Source organism: Halichoeres trimaculatus, unplaced genomic scaffold, assembly GCF_033239565.1.
Source record: "Halichoeres trimaculatus isolate MK-OKI-2021-1 unplaced genomic scaffold, fHalTri1.1 fHalTri1_scaffold_6, whole genome shotgun sequence".
NCBI lineage: Eukaryota > Metazoa > Chordata > Actinopteri > Labriformes > Labridae > Halichoeres > Halichoeres trimaculatus.
Window position 1 is genome coordinate 24107223 of NW_027437184.1, and position 23126 is coordinate 24130348.

The following is a 23126-nucleotide window of genomic DNA, read 5'->3' on the forward strand; positions in this document are numbered from 1 at the left end:
GTTTCCTTCTCACGGACTACAAATTTGCACTCACAAGCAGATAAATGTTGCACACAAGTGCTTGCAAAGATCTTATATTTGCATGTGCTGCATTTTTGCCTGCACAGCGCTTCAACATCCTCTCAGTCATTCTTGCAGGCACATATAAGAATTTTCTGTGTGGTAGCCAGATTTTGCATGATAATACCACCATACCCACTGTTTCACATGCCTAATTAGATAATAATTATTGGCGTTACGACCCTGTATAAACACTATGCTCAAGTTCAGTCTCACAGAGTCGCCTTTTGGCTTTACACTGCCACTTCGGCCGCTTTAACCATCAGATCAGCTCTCTAACCTGGTATTAATGAACGTTGCCCTGTCATGTTCAAAGGGAGCATGTCAGAGCTGACTTGTGCTGTGTTTGGCAGCAGGCAGATGCATTCCTCACTCATAGCGGATGTAGGTGGGCCAAAATGAATTGGCAGCACAGAATCAAACGCAGCCCAGATCAAAATGTTTTGGAGCCAAATCCAGCCAGTGAAACTTAATTTCATCACATTTAATCTCTAAAGTACAACATTATGTATTATCCTATTATCCTCCCATCCTAACTTAAGTCATGGTTCTGTCTGATATGATCTGTGTCAGACCTGGAAATACTCTTGCTGAACATGTGCTTTGCTTTATTCTTTTGACAATGAAAATTCATCGCTCTCTTTTCTTTCTACATCTGTGCGGCCCTCCTGCTCTCTGCTCCCTGAAATCATTCCTGCCTCCTCTCCTCTCTTCTCCTCTCCTCCATCTTTATGCAGATGGTGGTAGAAGGGGTCACTGTTCCGAAATGCAAATAGGCTTCTTGCCCTTCCCCGCCAGGCTACTACTAAGCATGCATCTTTTCTGAACTCAAATGAATTCAAATAACTTTGTAGAATAATCTGAATAACACAAATGTTCCAGTGATTTTTTTTTCACTCCGGCTAATCCTCTCTTGGTTCCTTCCTACAGAGACTGTGTCTCCCTAGCTCTCCTGTGCGGCCAGGCTACGAGGCAAGAGTCTCACTGCATTCCTATTTCCTCAAGACACTCCTCAGCCAAGGGCCTAAGATCCTTCATTTTTATTGCTGCTAGAGCAGCCATTTACCGTGCTCTTTATTAAAAACCATATTTCAGGAGGCAGGACAGTGGAGGATGGAGCTGGAGGAGGGGCAGGTGGGGGGCACAGAGAAAGAGATGGAGAGCGCTAGGACAGGACTGCATGTGCTGGAAAACTGCTGCCTGCATGCAGGAGGGTTGAACCGAAGCTGTGTCTGACACCTTGTCAAGCAGACAGGCCACCATAGACTTGACATACTGCAGCTTCATCCCGTTTACTGCGCTGAGGAAATGGACAGGGACGGGAGACAGCTTGCGCTCTGGCCACCAGCTCACTGAACCGAACAGAAACGCTGTTGACTGAGAGATAGAGCTGCGTTAGGTCACACAGTACTGGGACAACCAGAGCTAAATGTTCCTGTTTAGGCCAATGAATTTCACTGACCAGTGGCCCATTACTGCATGTGACAGTCAACCTAACGTCAGGCTCCTCTTCTGGGGCAGATGGGAAAGATGTTCCAAACCTGAAAAGTGTATTTCCCTCCGGCGACGTCCCACTTTAGTCTCACTCATTGTAGTAAATCTTCAAAAGACAGAATTCATTGTACAAAGACTGAGACACTGACCTAAATGGATTTTAGATTAAGTTTTGTTTGGTAAGGTGCTCCTGAACACTTTTTTTTATAACATACACCCTAAGAATCCCCTTCAGAGTTAGCTGAAATATGCTAACAGGTAGGCCTGGGCCGTTACCATTTTTGATATATTGTCCTATAATTATTGACAATAAACAATATTATTGACAATATTGTTTTAAGACCAAATGAACCACTAATATAAAAACTATATATCATAACAATGCAATAAACCCTTTCAAATGCAATAAACTTTTATTTCTCATGAGTATTTTTTACTAATGTAATTGGAATATCAATAACTGTCAAATATACAAAAAAAAAAGAAAAAAAACAATAGAAATAAAAAGGTCTCTCAGTCAAAAATTGCACTTGAACAAAAAGAATGAGTTGAAATGCAGTTTCTCTTTTGTGATGTAGCAAACTACACTCTCTGTGTCCATGTAAATTCTTACTCCTCCAGCTCAGTTGATCTAAACTCTCCAAACCGAGGCAACTGGACTGTTCAGAGTGTGTGTAGATATTTCTCCTCTCATCCATGAGGCTTCATCAGCCTCATCAGCTTCATCAGCCTTATCCCAAACTACAAAAACAAACACGCATGGTGACATACGAGGCCGGCAAAATTATTGAGTTCATTTCATTTATTGAACGATTAAGTGATTTATTGACTTTCATCCCAGGCCTACTAACATGTGTACTGAAGTACTTAATCCAGATGTATTAAAAAAAAGTTTTTGTAAATACAGCATTTAGCAAAACTGATAGCATATTTTTGTCTCTTGAAAATCCCATTAGCCTTAACTATGTTTTTCGTTATTGTAGATGTTAAGGATGAACATCAAATTACTGTTTGGCAATGACACTGTTAGCATTGGCACTGGGAACATGTTAGTGTTGTGTCCCTAGCATTTATCTCAGATGATTCTTGTGTCCATCAGTGGATCATAGAGATGCTCGTGGGGTAAAGGTGACTTCAGATGAGGTTGTGTGACCATGTTCACAAGATGTGACCACATGAATGTCCCCAGTCTTACTCTATTCACAACACTCTATGTCATATTTTTCTGAACTCTTTGAGTCGTTGACTTGGCACTGATTTGATGGCGCTCTCAGAGATGGTGGAGCCCATAGAATCCAGTCCCACAATAAAACATTAGATTATTATGGAAGTGTTAAATCAGATCTGTATGTGGAGGAGCTACAGCTGTGTACAATAAGAAGAGCATAGTTTGTATAATATTGTTTGATGAAGGTTAGCTCAGTTTGGGACTAAAAGGAGCAATGACAGGTAGACATTCACAGATCGATCGGTGCCGATTTCCTTAATTTTTGGGGATCGGTGATCAGAGATCAGTGATCAGTGATCGGCCTGTCCTTACATATGAAACTGATCTTTTATACTTCTGGAAAGGTCTGACAGCCAGCCTTTGTTGCTTTTTGCTCTGAAACCTAAAAGTCAGGACACTTTATTGATTGTTTAAGTTAAAACAAAAAGATTAAAAAAAAAAATAAGATTGGAACATTGAAGGTATATGCTTTCAGTTATAGAAAATAAAAATCGGTATCAGCAGGTCAGGCTTTTTAAAGATCGGTGTTAGGTGATCAGCCAGAAAATTGTGATTGGTGCACCTCTAATGACAAGTGTTAATCTAGATCAATAACTTTGGTCCTTGTGTTTCAGCATAATTAAAAAAAATACTTTTGCATATCCAAATAGAAAGAAAGGACAACGATTGACCTTTGGCACCCACGCTGGATTCGCCTCGCAATGGTGCTCCATTTTATTACAACTTGAGCATCAAACCACTCATTCACATGGCTTTACGAGTTTTTTTTTTTGAAGGAAGCACAAACATAGACATGTGCAACGTTTAATTGGGCAAAACAAGAGTTCATCATGTGATAAATGATTACCATCAAACAAATCTCAATGAAACCAGCACATTTTCTGACAACTTCCAACTTCTGGTCCAGGGTGAGGCCTGATGGTCTGACTCGAAGCATGAGCATCTGTTTTTGCGTAGCTGATTCTCCTCTGTCTTTATTAGGAAAGGACTGAGATGCGAGTGGTCTCCATTAAGCAGCTAGGTGTGGTTTTAGAGTGGTGCTAAGTAGTGGGGAAGCTGACAAGATGAGGGACTAATGTTCCTTTTTATCCATTACCGGTCTGCCTACCTGTATGCTCTGTATCTCAGGACCAAATACTGTACCAACTCCCTCTATGGCAGGAAGCGCTTTGTGGATCAGGCGCCTGCATGGTGCTACTCTGTGGATGCTGTAAATCCATTCAGCATTGATCCTTTTCCATTTAGAGGGAAGATAAACATTATAATACCAGGAAACCATATTCGCATGGAGGGAAGGGTGAGAAAGCAGCATTATGATGGTGGAGAGCAGTGTTGCTCTGCGTCCTTTCTCAGAAGACTAAAAATGAAGGCACTTTGTCACGTCTCTGTGAGGTTTCCAGCTGGATGGTTGAAACAGACATGTCAGCGTCACACTGGCTGAGTGATAAACCCCATAGCAACCACACGTCGAGTTTTCTTTAAAATGAGAGAGTGCGGCGCCTCCTCGCTGGAGAGCAGGGGATGTGCTGCAAGGGGGGACAGCAACAGATGATAAAGATCCTGTTAGCGTGCTTTGAGTAGCATGTGGACGTCTGGTGTGTGTGGGGCTTTGTCTAAGGCGTGTGTATGTCGACAGTGACTTAGAACAACATAAAATGCAGAGGTAATTACGGCCTGATGGAAAGCTCCTCTGACAGAAACCAAGAGAAAACAAATTAATGGGATCCTTATCAGTTAAGACGCAAAGAGGTTGACGCGCTGGGGCGTCGGCTGGTCACTGTGATGAATGCTTGTTATTGGCTGTGCCCTGTGGAGCATTTAACCGGCGTTACCATTAAAGCTTAATGTGGGGCTTCTCTTTGACCTTGGTGAGGAGAATCCTGTCACAGGCCTCTGTGCACTGTGTAAATATTAAAAAACAGATGCCTCTTGTTTTGCTAATGTAAAGAAGAGGACTCTTTTTATCAGGCACTCTGTGTGCTCAATGTGCGTACGTGGTCACATGTACCCAGGATGAGTGTATGTGCCTGTCTGTGTGTGTCTTCAGCGGTGTGTTTTGACAGTGTAGCCTTTCTGAATCGTGCAGGGGGACTTTAGCCCCAGGACTGCAGCACCGTCCTGAGCAGAAGCAGGATACACTCACGGTCTTGGCATTCCTTTGCTTTTCCTGACTGAAAAAAAGAGTGATGGCTTGATTCTGCTCATTGATTTTTCCTTACAAAGCAGCAGAGTGTCAGGTCTGATTGGGGAGAAGGGGTTGAGGAGAAGTGGCCCCTGGGGTCATTTACGAGGCAGTCCGTGACTAGATCCTAAGCAGTTAGAACAGATGAGTTTGGGGTTATCTTTTGAGGAAACAGAGTGTAATCCTTGTAAACATTTTGTCACTGAAAGATCTCGTCTTCGCCTTTTGTCCTTGTTTTTCTTCTCTTGTGCTATCTTTTCAATCCTGTCTTTTGTTTCTGCACCTTTAGGTCCACTCACAAAAAAACAAGATGAGTCGACAATGAACAGACCACGGGATGAAGGTATTTTAATTGCATGTTTTTCCTTCCTTGTGCTCCTTTTTTTTGAAACTCTGTGGGGAATTTTGTGTTTGTATCTGTATTATAATCATCCCATCACGGTGTGCACATCATACTCTCCATTGTTAATTGGTTTTATTAGCACACAAACCCATCAGTCCTTCAAACAGGCATGTTTTTTTTGCTGCATCTCTTTAAGGCCTTCATTTAAAATGCAGTTTTTCTTCTCAAATGCAGCTTTTTGAGCTGATTTACTCCTCTCCTTGCTCTCCTTGCTCTCTGTCTCTTTCTGGGTTGCCATGAGGTTGATCAACCACACGCTGATGCTCTGACTATCCTGTGTCATGCATCACTGAAAATCAATATTCTGTCCTCTTTCACCTGCGCTTTTATTCTTCTACTAAAGTCCTCATGAAACGGTCTGCTAAATTATCGTCCTTCATGATGTTATTAGGGTTTTCTCCAATTTGTCATTTCTGCTCATTTCTGCTTTTGCTGTCCATTTTCAAGTTCACCGCAGTCAAACCTAGACCTTTCATTACCCTCGTAAGCAGGGGCATTGCATAAAAATATAAGACCGCGTACAAATGCATGCTTCTGTATTGACGGGCATTCGTTCTTTTAACTTTATGGGACCTTCTGAAATGAGGGCGTGTATGCTAAGCACCCTTTTTACCCCTGAGTCATACACCCCTGGTCATACTTGTGCAGATATTGTGAATCTGTTTCTGTACATGTGCCACAGCCTCTTGTATAACACATAGCATTCTGCAACAGAGGGTCTGTTACATTTGCATTTGTATATGTAGGTCTGCTGAAATGCGGCACATGTGCACGTGAATGCCTGAGCGCATATGCTCTAATTTGTGCCAGTGTGTGTGGTCTACCCCCACCGCCCCTATTTTCTTTTTTATTTATTTATCTTTTTTATTTTTTTTTTTTCAAATTTGGGCTCTGTGCTATTTAGGTATTGAATTCTCTCTCCCTTGCATTTCTAATTGCTATGGTTTAAAAAGAGACCGATGTAGCTAATCCAATTGTGTGGTTTCTTAACGGTGAAAACAGAGGGAAGGATTCATGCAGGATTGCCTAGGAGAGGAGCAGAATGATAGAATAGAGATGAAAGAAAGGGAGAAAAGGCTGAGCACTGCGAGAGCACAGGGGAGGGCATTGACGGGGAGAGAGAAGGGGGAAAAATAGTCATAATGAAGACAAGTGCATGATGAAATGACATTTATAGAGCTTTGAAAGTGAGAGAGATGTAGGGGAAAAGAGATTGAGAGGGTGGATGAGTAGGAGACTGGTAGAGCTTGACATTTATTCCGACACCTGATGGATTTTGACAGGATTGGGAGGGCTGAGGTAGGGCTTGAATTCCTCGCTTAATTGCTCAGGTATGGATTGGCTACAGGTTCCCAAACATTGTGGGAAAATACTTTTAATAGTGTCTTGTTTTGAAAGAAAGACACTAGATTGCTTGGGCTGGGATTTGGGTGCAAACAATATCCAGGCTGAAGCTTTTACGCCCAAATCAATTGAGATTTCCATAAGTAAATGAGCAAGAGAGGAGCAGAATAATGAGAAAGAGGCAATGTCTATTGGTAGGTAAAACACTAAATTGAAGTAGTGTGAATCTTAAGGAGGGTAGCGTCAGGTTAGGTAGAGAGGAGGGGATAATGTGCCAGTGTTTTTGAGGCCGGCAGGCAGGAGAGACAGTGAGCTCCTTGTTGACCATAAAGGCCTCAGATTTGGGCCGAGTGACAGACTTTCACCCTGTGACCCTGCACCCCTAATCACCCGTCTGTTTGTGCTGAGCTTCTTCAAAACATGTCACCGTTTAACTCCCTTAAAGAACACATACAACCCTGCTGCTGCTTTATCTGTTTCCTTTGCAACTGATGCAGTGTTAGTTTCACCACAGACAGACTCCTGTCCGCTTACCAGAATACCATCTGTCCAGTGTTTTGATAAAATAAATTCGACAAATGTTCTGTTTGGGCTTACCTGATGAAAGTCTAAAGCCTCACAAATGTTGTCAGGATTAAATACCTACAAGTGACGAGTAAAGACTTTTTTTGTCTTCTACACTATTTGGACCTTTTCCTGCTCACCTGACATTAAATCATTGTAGCTATGCATGAGTTTTTTATCATCTCGTCCAGAAGTCTAGCGATTTAATTTTTATTTTTACTCATCAGCTTCCATAATGTTGGGGTTACAACTTTCACATTTTTCAGAGCTTATTGGAGAAACCTTATTGTCCCTTTATTATTCAGTTCGTTAAAGTCAAAGTTCACAGTTTGAATTCATGGTGATTTACGTCATAAAGCTTTGACCTTGATGAATGGATTGGAATTGAATTGGATTGCAACTTCAACTCAGGAAAAAAAAACAGCTTCTACATTGTACAATTTCATTTTGCAGAAACTTTCATTAAAAATTACTTACAATGCAAGCAAGAATTTAGACAGACAACTCATGTTGAATTGTTTATTTAGTAGTAAATAACGTTTAAGCTTGGTGTTCAGGCTCCAGCCTCATCACTCCTTGCAGATAAGTTTACACAGCAACATTGAGGAGTGATGAGCAAAACATACCAAACAAGATCAGGGTCCTGTTCTACGAAGCAAGTTCAGTCTAGCGAGATAGCCTTGGAGCTACCTCGCTGAACTGAGCGCGGTAGCCGGCAGTCTCGCTACACGGTTTTACGACGCTGGTTATCAACCTCATAAGTGGATCCAGCTAGGTAATGAGCGTGTGCAGGCATATAAGGCGGAGCCCGCTGCATCTGACCAATCACGAACATGGAGCAGTCTGGAGCGTCAGAGCAGGCCAGAGAGAGAAGGACCGCATACTTCACACAGGAGGAGCAGGAGGTGATCATGAGGAAGTATGACGAGGTGAAACATGTAATTAACGTTAAAAGCAGCACTGTCGCCGCTGCTAAAGCACGTAAGGAGTGCTGGCAGAAAAATGCTGGCAATCTAAATGCGTAAGTGTAGTGCAAAAAATATCTTTTGTGCCATTATCATCCTGAAATAGCACTGTTCACCATGCACTTTTACTGTAACATGCAACATATCTAATTTAGTTCTTACATGAATTTATTCATTTGTTCATTCCTATCGTGTTTATATTTTTTGTGTGATATGTAGCCCACATGAGCCCTACATGAATTCCTGTCACAATTTTAATACGGGCAATAAAATATTGTCATGGAACAGAAGTGTTGGCATTGAAGATCATATTACGGCAATGAGAGTTCTTCATTCCCTTTAACTACCTGTAGAAAGTGTTATGTACTACCAACCCCTCCCTGGAAAACCGGTACCTTTCATAAAGGTGGTCATCCGAAAAAGAGAGTGGGTCGGTGCGGTCCCTGAAAACTCTTGCGCGCCGGAGTGCTCCTCGGACAATGCGAGCTCCGATGTCCACGGGATCCTCTAAGAACGGACAAGCTATTTTTTCGCGAGGGCTCATTGGTCAGTGGGCGGGGTTTTTATAGTCCGCGAGTTCAATCTGGAACCTAACCTGCCCCAGAGCAGGTTAGCCGTTCAGTGTGTGTTGCCATGGAGACTTGCCCTGCTGAGGAGTGATCCTGTGTCGTAGAACAGGGAATCCGGAACCTATCCTCAAAGCCACCTCGCTAGAACAGGGCCCAGGTGCTGCCATCAAGTGCAAGAAGTATTTTTTTTTTCTTTTATGTTGAATAATGTTGCCATAGCTGACCACAGTTAAGCAGCAATGTCATTCAACCTTCATCAACATTCAATGATCAGTGTTAAATATTCACTTAGGGCTGGGTCTAAGACCTTCTGACTTATTCTACCCCTGAGGACAAAGAGGAGAAGGGTCAGATTAAAGGCCTAAGTGTTCCTTGCACAGTTGAGTTTTCAGACATCTCTTAAAAGTAGAAAAGGAGTCTCCGGATTATATATAGTTAGTTAATTCACTCCACCATTTTGGCACAACAGAGGAGAAGAGTCTGGCTAGAGATTTAGAGCCGCGCTGGGCTGGGAGCACTAGGCATCATTCTCAAGCAGAGCATAGTGAGGGGTGTAGACCCGGATGAGGGACCCCAGGTAGGAAGGAGCTGCTCTTGTCACTGTTTTGTAAGCCAGAAGAAGAGCTTTGAATTTGATTCAAGCTACCACTAGGAGACGGTGAAGAGAGATTAACAACGGGGTGACGTGTGTTATTTTGGGCCGGTTAAAGACCAGACGTGCTGCTGCATTCTGGATCATCTGTAGAGGCATAAATGCACACTCAGGCAGGCCTGCTAGGAGAGTGAAGGCATTAGCATCAGAACCTCAGCAGAGGCTTGTGAAGCAAGAGTTACATTGAAGAGTCTTCTTATAATTGACTGAATGTAGTGTAAACAAACCAGCTGCTCCATTACCCCTTTAAACCTTGCTTTTAATCAAACTCAACTTTATAAAGCAGTATTTTTTTAAAACACCATTTCAAACTTCAAAATCAAGAGGAGGTGGGACTTTTTAAACCAACTTTGTAATAACCAGTCGCATTTTTCAATGGTACATTACTGAAGTTAGTATCTCCTGGAAGGGCCATGATACAGTTACTTGTATTGAGTTCACTTTTTGTTATCCTTGAGTAAATTTATATTTGGCATATAGAGTCATTTTAAACAGATGTCACTACCGGGGGAAGTGGAAGAGCTGTGAGTTGACTTGTTTAGTCTTGCAGCAAATAGCATCAGTGAGAAGCACTCTGAAATTGAGGATCAGATACTCCCAGCCCAATGGAAAATGTTATCAGTGGACACAAGCCCTAGAAGCAGGGCTCTGGAAGTCGCTCCTTTCTTTTCACAGCTACACACTAACCACCTCTGTAGAAACAGGGGTTGAGTCCTCGTTGATAAGTGAGTAATGTAGTTTATGTTTTGGCTTCACTTTTGGGAAGCTTACATGTTGTCCGTAGATACATACAGCCTATGATCAGCACATATGTCCCCTTCCCTCTGAGAATTAGAGTGATGGTCAGAGTGTCACTGAGAGTGTTGACCTGCTGATATGTCAGTCCTCCATACTGCCCTGTAACGCAGGGATAATTGCACTTGTTTACATATCCCCTGGGAAATCAGCCGGGGCTCAGAATACACCAAAGAGGAGGAGAAAAAGCACAGCACGTTGGAGAGTGGAGCTGAAAATCTATTATTTTTAGCTCTTCTGCTTTTATCAAATATATGTGTGAAGCCATATGTGCCGTTTTGCTGTGTTCACTTGTGTGTGTGTGTGACTGTGAGTGACGCACCCAAGTGCATGTGTAACCTGAGATTCAGGTGGTGATGCAGGCGGGTGTGCAAATACGTGAGTAGAATTTGTTACCAAGGCAACAGGCGTTCAGTGAGTCGGTGCAATGGAATGGCTGGTGCAGTTCTATTAGCGAGAAGCAGTTTCCATAGCGACTCAACATCGCAGCTGCCTATGCAAGACTTTGTGTGTGTGTGTGTGGTGTGTGTGTGTGTGTGCGTGTGAGTCTGTATGAATACGGTGTGTGAATTTGAGTGTTCATTAGCGTGACTCGGTGTATGACTTGCTTTGTAACGTCTCATATTTTCTCAACCTTCCCGTCATGTTGTTTTTGGTTTGAACCTCCCATCCACGTCTCTCACACTGCCCCATTTTCATCTCCTCTCTCCCTGTCTTCCCCTGTTTTATCCCCCCTCCTCCTATCTCTCCGTCTCCCCCATCTCTGAGTGCTGAAGCTCATCAGGGTAAACAGATGCTGTGGCTGTTATTTATGTTTCCACTTGGTCTGCCTTTCATACAAATTATCCACAGGCCCTGCACAGTGCAGACGCTCTGCCTAAATGGGCTGCACTGGCAGCTTTCTCTGAGCCTTATCCACGCGCAGACACTCAGACCAAACCACAGCCTCTAACAGGGGGGTGGTTTAATAAAGGGAAAGGGGGGTGAACCATAGCAACACACACTGAAGGGCACATAGGCACCAATAACAGCAGGAGCATCAGAACTGGCTGCAGCTTTTGATCCATGCGTTGAGCTTTTGGAAGGTACCATCACAGCACAGGACGAGGGGGAACAGACGGTGCAGAATTTAAAAAAAAGAGAGAGAGGATAAGCCTGGTTGAGTTGACTTGAAATGTTTGCTGCCAACTTAAAGGCAGTCTACTGAACATGTGTCATATTTAGTATCTTCATCCTGCCTTTTTTTTACAGTGAATCTCAGGCTGAGGGGGGAGAAAGCTGCATACGAGACTTTACTTTTGGAATGCAGCAAATCTATGGGTTGATTATACACAGAGCTGTATGAGAGCAAGCATGAAAAGGAATAGTCTTTTCTTTACACTTACATTTTCTTTATCCTGCAGACACTTTTATACTGCTGTTACTACCTCTTCTACTGGTTTGACAATAAAATGATGTTGCTACTTTTTCCCCTCTAAACTTTTTTTACATAGAAAGCCCAAACAGCCAAATTCAAACAGATCTGTGTCCGCTTCGTCTCCGTTACATCACAGCACAGCAGGATCTGATAAGTTTCAATTAAAGCCATGGTGTTAACTCCCACTTACACCGCTCCATTGCGTTCGGGCTACATGTCAGCTCCAGCAGGTCGAAACCCTTTGGCGCCGATATGGAGGCATTCTGTTTATACCGGATGCCATTAAAACAACGCATCAATTTGCACAGAGCATCAGAAGGTTGAGTTTTAGGGGAAAAAAACTCTCTGTATTTCACTCAGGTTAGAGATTTTAAGAGGCCAGTAAAGACAACATGAATGAGGAGAGAGGTTCATCATTGGGGCTCAGAGTGCATGAAATCCTGTAGTCCTGCTCTGTGCTGTGTCCTGACAGTGAATGAGGGAGAACAGAAACAAACTGAAACAGAGCAGAGACTGATCTGTAATAAATCTCAAAGTGCTACGGACTAAAAAAATAAGCATGGACACAAAAGCAAGCTGAGAACTCCAAAAAGAAAAAAAAAATCTTTAGAAATTGAATGTGGTCTCAGGTGGCTCACCTAGCAGAGCCTGTACCATTTAAAGTTCTAACTAAACCAACCCATCACGCTTCATGTCTATGCAAAAACCCCAAATGCCCTTGAATATTTCCATTTATGTTTTTATGCATTCATTTATTTCAAAAAAGCATATGGTAAAAAAATTAGAAATAAAAAATAAGCATGCAGCTTTGTTTTTGTGTTGCACAGATATCCGGGACCGTCGCAAAAAGCCGGTGATGCTCTTCATCCACGGAGGCTCCTACATGGAGGGCTCAGGGAACATGTTTGACGGCAGCGTCTTGGCCGCCTATGGAAATGTCATCGTGGTCACCATGAACTATCGTCTGGGCGTGCTCGGTAAGTTTTGGTTTGCAGACTCCTAAAAGTGTTTCCAGGTTGCAGTGCATGGAATACACAGTTTGTCTGACATTTTTACCTTGACAAGGTACCCAGACAAGTGTTTAAGACATGCAATGACAAATAAGATATTTAAGGCATTCTGATTTATGTGCTCTCATAAATCACTGAGGAACACACAATGCTGGGAATAAAAATGAAAGCCCCTCCTTCTGCAGCCTCCTCCAGTTGCAGTAAGTGAGATTCTATCTTATTCTACGATAACATCACAAACAGAATGAATGTCTGTAACAGCTCTTACTGTAAAAATACTTTAGGAGTTTTTGACATGAAGCAGCCACTCACTTTTAATAATTTACACAGTGTTGACATGCTGCTTCGGAGAGGACATGCAAGAGATAGTGGAGGCATCACACACAGAAAAAGAACGATATTGCCTGTTAGGATCATGACAGAGCTAATATGACTCAATATGAATGACTGAAAAACAACAGATGTGAACTGTCATACAAATCTGGAATATAAATTTGATGTATCTCAAACATGAATGTGATTTAAAAAATTAACATCACCTTCCAACACCAATGTGCTTTAATGCTGTACAAATTACAGGTTGTTTAGCTTTGGAAAGCTGGAAAGAAATCAGTGATTTTATAACAAACCTTACTTAACAAGTGATTACAGTATAGACAGAAGCTGTGAAGAAACATGTTTCTTTATTTATTTTTTGTCTCTACCTGTATTTTCCTGAGGTGCTAGTGATGTGAGTTTAGTTAACTCAGTGATTTGCAAATAGGGATGAGAATTGATCATTTTTTTTTAATACCGATGCCCTTATTGATTCTGCTTATCGATCTGATTCTTTATGGATTCCCTTATCAATTCCTGTTGTGAATTTTCTTGGTACAAAAAGTAGCTTTACAGGTTTTCTGTGTCAACAACATCTAATCAAGTTTATACTGTAAGTGAATAAAATGTAATTGGTCCCTGAGTCTGGATATTTCTGGACATAATTATACAGAAACAGGTAAAAATTGCACACAATGTGACGTTGATGTACTGTGTTGTAATATATTAATAATTCAAGTTGGCCATCTAGTGTCTCAAAGTGGTTATAGCAATGGTTTAAGTTATTTGGAAGCTTTCTGTTGTTATGAAGTCAGCCATGAGCCTTTCAGTTGCCTGTTAGCTTTTGACATTTGAAATTCTCAGTATTATTTACAAAGCGTTGATGTGATGAAAGTTGAAATTCTATTCTGAAGTTGAAGTTACACTAATGGATGCTAACTGCTAGCATATCAATCCAGTTTCACATATACGTTAGCATCAAGCTTGAGCTATTTTGTTATTTTGGTAAATAAGGTGATTTATACCTATTATTTTGAATGTACTGAATATGAATCTCCTGAGAGAGAGTAATGTACATTTCTTTAAAAAGTCAGTTCTTCAGTAAAACTTCAAGCTGAGAATCCTGAATCAGAGGTTTCTTGGGAAACGTTATCTAACTGCTAAGCTAAGATAGCTGCAGCAGACTAGTCGACGTAAGGCCCAGCAGCTCCAGCACAATGTAAAGAATTGATAAGGGAATCGTTAAGCACAAAGGTTAACAATATCGATGGATTGAAACATTTCTTATCGATTCTCAACAGGAACCGGTTTTTGATTCCCATCCCCATTGGTAAACCTTATAAGTTAGCTCTAAAATCACTATTCTGTTATACAGATTATTAATGTTTTTGTTGGGTAAGGTAACACATACTGGTTATATTTGTGTCAAAGCTGTAGCCGCCATTGGTGGCTATTGCTATGATGCTATAATGCCATACTACACAGATGAAAACAAGTACAGATAGCAGATATTTTTTAGGAGCTCTGCACAGTTTATCAGAATTCTTAACTAGAAAAAGGATGAGTAGTTAAGCTCTCTCTGCTTAAACTGCCATACAACCACATGTGGACTTTTATCTGCAAGGATGACCAAAGGCTGGTGGTGCTGGCTCTGCTGTTGTTGGCCAAACCGATTGAACTAATTTGACATTATTTACCTGAAGTCTCTGTGATTCTCTGACTTGAACTGTCCTCAGTTTTTTCTCCTTTAAACTAGATGGTCAGTGACAGTGGGTTAAATTTTTATTCAAAGGCTCAAACATCAGTTGCTTTGGGACATCCTCACATCAGACACTCTTATGTTGTGTTCACACCAAAACACATTGGGTTACGCAAATGGCACAAATTCCCAAAGTTTTCAACTCACTGTATTTATTTATCAGCAGGAACTGAAAAATCAGAACTCCAGCGAATTATCCACACCATGATAGCCAATCAGTATGGAGAACTTACGGTGACCTGTGTCTGAACAGAGCAACAGAGGTTGATTAATCTGGAAGATATGAGACAAATTGATTATACCTGTGTGTGTGTGGCACTACCTATTTATTATGAGACCCAGAAAGTTATCGGATGATCTGTTGTCAAAAACCCTTGTTATTATATTCCAGCTATCAGTTTTACTTACAAGTTAGCCCTGCCCCCCATCAACACAACCAGCTTCATCTCACACAGCAGAGTGCCATAGATTTACGGGAGGCAAAGCAAAGCTGGAATACTTTTTAAGATCATTTAAGGTAACACTATGTTAGATTAAGTTTACAGAAAAAATGGTAAAATGGGCAAATGGAGGAAAGTCAGTCCTTTTTTTTTCTTTCTATCTCAGACATACCTAAAGGAAAACAAGACAAAGGCAAAAGACACAACTTATAACAACACAAAAGGCACTTTTAGTTTCTTTACATTCGTTTTTGAACTTGTGCTGTTTTTTCTTCATGTTGCTATGGTTACAGACCTTTGGGTGCTGTTTGTGTGTAAGATATTTTAACTTTTAGAAGTCACTGAACATAAAACTGGTCATGTTGCGGGATATGTTGAGATTTTTAGGGTTCAGTAGGGAATTAAAAACAAGTTTTCCCTGTAACAAATAACTTCTGTTGTAATAAACACTGAGGCTTCAGGATCAGTCATTTTTTAATCTCAAAAAGGTGAGGTTTATATTTAAGACTCTTTTGGGGAATATGACCCAGGCCTGTCCTGACAACTTGAAGACTTATAAGTTCTGCTAAATTTAGGACCACTACCTGACCTGAGGCTCCAACCTGTACATTGGCTGTATCTCATCCATAGCTGACTGTGAGCTCCCAAGACTAGAGCAATGCAGGGGCTACATTCTGTCTCTTCTCCTTTTCACACGGAGCGTTTCGTAAAAGACACAGGCACACATGAGTGGCAGTCAGAGAAAAAATGCTGACATTATATGTCTCATTATATTTGAAAAGAAGCAGACCTTAACCTGGGCTGAATCAACAAAACACAACCTGAACCTGACACATGCCAGACTAATTCTCAGGGATCAAGTTGGGTTGAAAATTCGCTCCGATGATGGAGGCTGTTTTACACTTCACCAAACAACTGCTCTAGAACTTGGAAATGTCTTTGCAAAAGCAGCCTTTGTGCAAACGTGCTAAAATCATCCAGAATGAGCTCTAGTTAATCCTGAATTATCATTTCTACTTTTAGCGTTGCTCACACCTGACCAGTTTTTCCTGGATCAGTTCACTCTGTGCTCAGTGTGCAGCAGGAATTTCATTATAAAGCACACACAGGTGTATTTACCATGCTCACTTAGCCTGAAAATGACATTTTATTTTCATCAATTATTTGCTGCAGTTATATGCACTTCTGCTGGAAATACTGCCAGGGCCTGACTCGCTATACTTCAGAGAAACCAGCGACCACTTAGTGCCTTTGGTGTACATTCAGCCATTCAATGTGTGTCTGTTGCTTTCAGTGTATTTTTGGATTAAGGGTTATTCTATTTGTCCATTCTGGTGGAGCTTTGCGGTGCTTGCTTGGCCTGTGAGTGTAGGCTGAGCTCCGTGTGTGTGTGTGTGTGTGTGTGTGTGTGTGTGTGTGTGTGTGTGTGTGTGTGTGTGTGTGTGTGTGTGTGTGTGTGTGTGTGTGTGTGTGTGTGTGTGTGTGTGTGAGTGCTCCTGGATATCAGTGGAGTCAAGTATTTACATTCTCAGTCATCTTTCAGAGGTGTTTGCACACAGACTATCTGTGACTGTCACTGCGGTTGCCAGGTTGGGTAATCAGATCTTGTTTATTGCATCGCGGCTGTTTCAACATATCAGAATAATGATAAACAGAGAAATGGGAGTCGTTTAGGATGTCGTCCAAGAGTTGCAGCGAGCATTAACAGAGGGTAACATGATCCAGACCGTTACTGACCGTGCCAGTGGAGAGGCACAGGGACAAGGACAAAGTGAGAGTTACTGAAATGAGGAACCTTGGACCGGCTGCTTCATCCTGCTCCAATTCTGCTCGTTATTCTGTCTTTTTCACAGTTTTGAAGAGAAATCGTGACCGTTAAGAATTGGGGCGTGACTTCCGGTTCACATCATCAAATTTGATTTGAACAAAGACGGATCCAAAAGCAGACTGTTTTAAATAAAACTACACAAAAAGGTTCACAGTGAAATTGTCACACTCAAAATACCCAAAAGAAAACAGGCAAACAGGTTCAGAAGAAGGGTGTACCTGAAGTACCTGGGAGAATGGATCCACAATAGACACAGAGTTTTGGAACAGATCAACTCAAAAGGAGAGCAGGACAAAGCCTGGACACACAGCCAATCAGGGTTGTTGGATAAATAACAAGTTCATGATTACTGCATGAATAAGACCTCATTTTTTCTATTGAAAAGCAATGCTTTCTCAGTCAGCATGTGTACATACCCACTGGATAGAGGCCAGGGTATAATGGACATAATGGTATAATGCATTTAAATGAAGCTCAATCTAGCAATCAGCTGCCCTGACATTAATCAGTGTGATACAGTGTTTAAAAAAACTGTCGGAAACATAGGTAAAATGTGGGAAAAAAAGAAGAAGAAGACCAGCAGATAGGCAAAGAAACTATGAGTCATAGCTTTATGTTCCCTTGAATCGTGAAAACATAAGAGTGAAGTCACACGATTAAACAGGAGGGAAAACAAATACTATAGGAAGTGCTTCATGCGTGAGAGGTAAGGATGCATAATATAATAAAACAAGAAGTGATCATATGTTACTAAGAAAACAAAAAGTATAACTAAAACAACAAAAAACGACAATATGCGACACAAAATTGAATTTGCGTTTCAAATCAAAGCACACTGCAGATGTGTATTTGTTGACTTTCTTTACAAACACCGTCTCTCTCTTCCTACCGTCAGCTGCTGGGTTTTCATTAACATGTTGCTGCGATCTGTGCTAGAGATGTCTGGAGTGTACTCATGTACTGTAGAGTGTGTTTACTGAACCAAACCTTCATGCACTTACACTGAAATACACAGTGTACACAGACTCAGGATCCAAGGGCAATGAAAGAAAAAAAAAACACAAGACAGGAATGAGAATCAACAAGAAGGCATCTCTCATACTAATCACTGTTTACGGCTTCGGAGTAAAAACGCGAAATCTTAGGAAGGATTGAGGTATTACAAATGTTTTTGTTCTGTTTGTGGTTTGAGGAGCCTCATCCACTGGCATTGTGGAGGGCATTTTCTAAACACAGTAAAACATTTCTAATGGTGCAATACATCAGCCAGAAGCCAAGCCTTAAAGCTATCAGTAGTATAAAATAGGTTTAGCTTCAAATGCTACATCTAAACATATACATGCATGCAAGTGGAGCAAACAGTCTGGTGTTAATCATGGTTTTTCAACACTACATGTTGCCTCTGAAGTGGAAGCAATTCACAGGAAAAAAAGTCTGTAGTTATATGAAAGAAATCAATAAGTAGGTTGTTGTATCTTCAGCAAACAGAGGGAAGTTAGGCCACTGGTATGACCCAGCAGTTGGGTCACATGCCCAACCGATGAGGTTAGCCATCATGTTGTTCCACTGTCCTGTCCACTCTAATAAAAGCAGAAAATACACTAAAACATACCTTTGAAATAAAGAAACACTAAAGTTCCTACGTGACTTGTTTTTAAATCAATTGAATGGATTTTGTATCACTACAAGCCAAAGCTAAGCACAGTTTATTTAAACACAAACAACGTGGTTATCAACATATCATTCCCACATAAAAAAAATAAATAAATAAATAAAACCTTTGGACATAATGATGGTTTAACCAAGTATATATATTCAAGATGCTGTCAAATGCATAAGCACAACACCTCTTTAACAACTAATGCCACCCCTCCTCCCAACTTCAGGTCATGTGACATCACTAGCTAAGATACACCTTTAGTGACTCTGAAAGGAACGCAGCCAAACTGAAACACCATGAAAAACATACTAGAAAACAGGCTCAAACTCTACATACAATTAATGAATCAGCACAAATACACATAAAATACTTACAGAAATCATTAATAGCCTTGAATTTATCAGTAAATAGACACAACAAGACAGTGAGGCCTAGATTGACATAACATCAATCAACTTGAAACAGCTATGTGGTACGCTCAACTGATTAAACATTTTTCTTCAGTGAAATTCACATCATCATGCTCAGATGAAAGCAAGTGGAAATTTTGAGGTGCCTTGAACTGCACTTTGTTGAGTGTCCACTTGGGTCAACTCTGGAAGTAACAAAAACCACCAATAATAAAACAACAACAGACTTTTACAGCACAAATAAACATGTTTAACATCTGCTACAAATGACAACTGCAGTCTGATCAGCTCATTTGTCTAACAGTACACACAGTATGGGCAGTGAATTTTCTCCCACCCAAGTCGTTAATAAAGTAATCAGTGGCACAGCTCACCTTACTGGCAGACAGGCTTTTTTAGTGCGGAGCCTCAAAGCCCACCTAACTACCAAAAACCATTGACTAACCACTTCTATTATGATTTTTGGGGTGCCAATTCCATTTATATAGTGATTCTTCAATGTTTATGATTTTTGCAATTTTTAGTTTACTTTTCTCAACACTAGACGGTAACACTTTACTTTAGACGTCCGCAAATTTCAACACACTTCTGCAATTATTAGACAAGGTTTTTTCTTGTTTCTTTGAAATTAGCATATAACTTCTTTAATATAATGTCCAAATTTGTAGCAAGTCACAGTTGGTAAGTAACTGTCTTTTTCCAGTTTCTTTGAAATTTATTTTCCTAATTGCAAGGTAAGAAGGTGACCATTAGCTAATAATTAATTTGAAATTAAATTCCAACCCACCACAAAATATTTTTAGAAGTATCCCAACATTTCTGCTATTTCCAGGGAAGCAGGTGATAAACAGCTGCTTAGTTCTTGAAAACAGAAGTTAAGTTCATTGTTTCCTCTGATAATTACCTTTGAAATGTTCAGTGAATAATTCAATTTCCCAATAAGAAGTTGATAGTTAGCTATTTGTTATTTAATGTCACCAGGTTCTTTAGTACCCAGTTTGTTGATATGCATAATTGAGATCACATGTAAAATGATAAACCTTTATGATTAGGCCTATAATGTTTTACATGATGCAGCTGAAGGCTTCAGATGTGATTTTCACCAAGAGCAGGGCTGTAAATTGGCCTTACCTGATTGTGATAGACACTGCGAGTACAGGCACACTGCAAAACAGAATCTGGACAGAAGTTATCTGCTAATTTTCACCAAATACTCATTTAAATTTCGGGGGTAATTTCAAAGAAGTAAGAAAAAACTTTGTTTAATTATTACCTAAGTGCGATGAAATTTTCGGACCTCTAAAGTAAAGTGTTATCACCAGACCATAGAAAAAGTTAAATGATGATGTTAATGTCTGCTGACTATATCAGGAGCCATATTTTCCCATAATATGCACATCAGGTGAGTAAGAGAAAAACATTTCTCCCTCTGCTGGAGAAAAGTGGTAACTTTCTTCCAATCCAGTAAGTAAACAAAGACTGAAATTAAGAATTTAAATTTGAAATAAAAAGAAGATTTTTTTGACACAGAATCCCTATTTTGAAGTTGTCAAACAAAAAATCCTGATATGTCCCAATAGATTTTAGATTTTTTTTTTCTCCCACCCTAAGCCTCTATGGTTGCTGTTAAAACAGATTGTAAACAAAGAAAAAGTCCTTCTTGGATTCTTTTTTGTTTGGCCCTTCATTAATGATGTACTGGTATCTACTGAATAAACAATGACGTTATTATGGAAAGGGACTGTCTTCATATTCAACAGCTGTGCTACACCAGCTATAGATCCATTTGGCTGACAGTCTCTGGATAACCAGTGATGCCAGTCAAGCATGGATAGAAAGCCTAGATTTGATGACCAGGGCGAACAAGTGGAAACAGAGTAGATTAGATATAACTGAGGCCGTCCTTGGAAGGTAATCAACGGGGACTTCATTTTGCGTTGAATCGAGGATTACTGTAGCAGCATCTTTGGTTCCTTCCTTAAAAGACCTCTCACCTTGTCCTGACCTTAACCAGGCTGATTAACGCTTGTCAAAATCAATGTGCATTCACTGACATACATGTAAAATTCATGTTGTAGATGACTGAAACACATGAATACACCACATAGTGTGTTTGTTTTCATCAACCTCCGCACACAGACACCAAAACAGGAATAAAATGTGTCCACATAGAGGTGGAGAGTGATCCTGCTGAGTGATTATGAGCGATGACGCAGTGTCCTCGATTCCTTGAACATTGTTGAAAATTTTGTTATGTGGGCGAATGTGTACTCTCTCTGCTCCCTCCCTCCCCTCTTCGTCTCTCCCTCTGATATGCTTTAAATAGGTTACTGTACTAAGCAGATTATCCTTGTGTGTGTTTGCATGTTGGTGTAACATAAACATGCATGTTTGCACACAAATTTCCTTTTCATGTCACTGTGTGTGTGTCTGTGGGTACGCACTGCATGGTTGCGTGCCGTGCGTGAAACATGTATATGAATAATGCACCATCCATCTGAATTTTTAATGGCACTCCTCTTCTCTGACACTGAATTTGAGGCAAAGTGAGAAACACAAGCATACCGTGTTTTTAATAGTTTTACGTTCTAATCTTTGGTATTATCCTGTACTTACACACACAGGAGCTTACACATGCCAAGCTCATTTCATTCAATGCCTGCGCCTTTAACAGAGTGATGAGGAGTCAGGAAGAGGAGAGAGCAGGGAATAGAGACAGATGAGTGAGGAAGACTTACAGAGAGGGGGAAAGGAAACAGAAGGGGGAGATGGGAGCAGGCTAAAAATAAACCCTCAGAAATGCTTTTTAAATTTGGCGCTCATGCAAAATATTCATTCTAATGACTCTCCTGCAGTGTATCCACTAGACCCTCATATATGGTTGAATAGCTTGAGCTCCCCCTGACATATATATGTGTAGTTACCCTACAAATTACTAATATTCTTCTAAGTGTATGATAAATCCCTGTTGTTGTGGCGTAAAATGGGTGAATGAGAAGAAAATGTCTGCTGAACACGGCCTGGTTCAGAGGTTTGGTGACAGTTGAGATACCAGATTGCTGCTCGGCTCACCTTCTCCTACCTTCCTCCTGCTCCAGGCTCCACAGAGCCTTCTGATTTGTGTTGCGTAGCCATCTGTTCAGACTAATTAACTAATTAACTAATTAATGAACTCTGGGGAAAGGCCCACCGTCGTGGGCTCGCAGAGTGAGAACATTTTTCACCTCAGGAAGAGAGATGAAACGCTTCTTCTGGAAACGTTTCTCTGTGCTCTCTGTCCAGCTTCAGATTCTTGCTCCTAAGTATGCGCTCCAGATTTTCACTGACAAAAAGCAGTTATGAATGTAATATTTGTTTTGTTCCATCCTGCCAAAATGTTCCTTTATTATTATTAGTTGTGCAAGGTGATCCTTGGGGTCAAAGCTGTGATTTATCCTTTTGTTTCAAGCTGTTAAAAACACATTCAGATCCTTTTAAAAGCAAAGTTTCAGCTGCCCATATTCTGTGCATGCTAACACAAAAGTAGATCTTTGCTGCTCTGCTTGGTCTGTTTATTCTAATATCCTGGGAAAGGTGCAACAAGCTGGAAACACAATACTGATAAATTATCACCTATTAAAGTTGAAATGATGTAGTGTTAGCAAGCAGCTGCCCGCTCACACATCCTGCAGACAGAGTAACATTAACATTCATTTGGATGAGCTTCTATTCACAAAGCAACATCAACATTCACAACACGGTTTATCTTTTCTTTTATGGCTCACCTGAGAGCATGCAAATGTCCAGCAGACACTCAGCAACAAAAGCATTTATTTGTCAAATCTAAGATGGATAATTAGGCTACTTAACTCTGTTTTGCTCTCCTCTAGCTGCTGTAGGACACATCTCCTGCTCTGGCTGCTTTTTTCGAAACGTTCATTTTATGTATAACTAGAAGATCACTCAGAGAGCGCAGACCTCCGCCAAGCATATTGTGATTGTCACGCAACCCTTTAGTCCTACTTTAATGTTATACTCCCTTTCAGCAGACT

General features: G+C 40.8%; 1 protein-coding gene across 2 annotated transcripts in view; it reads left to right on the forward strand.

The window, feature by feature from the left end:
- nlgn2b (neuroligin 2b) overlaps positions 1-23126 on the forward strand; it is a 98676-nt gene that overhangs the window by 46786 nt on the left and 28764 nt on the right. For both annotated transcript variants that reach the window (XM_074671754.1, XM_074671755.1), the window contains exons 3-4: positions 5254-5307; positions 12501-12650. In XM_074671754.1, coding sequence (XP_074527855.1) covers positions 5254-5307; positions 12501-12650 — 204 coding nt within the window. The remainder of the gene's footprint in view (positions 1-5253; positions 5308-12500; positions 12651-23126) is intronic.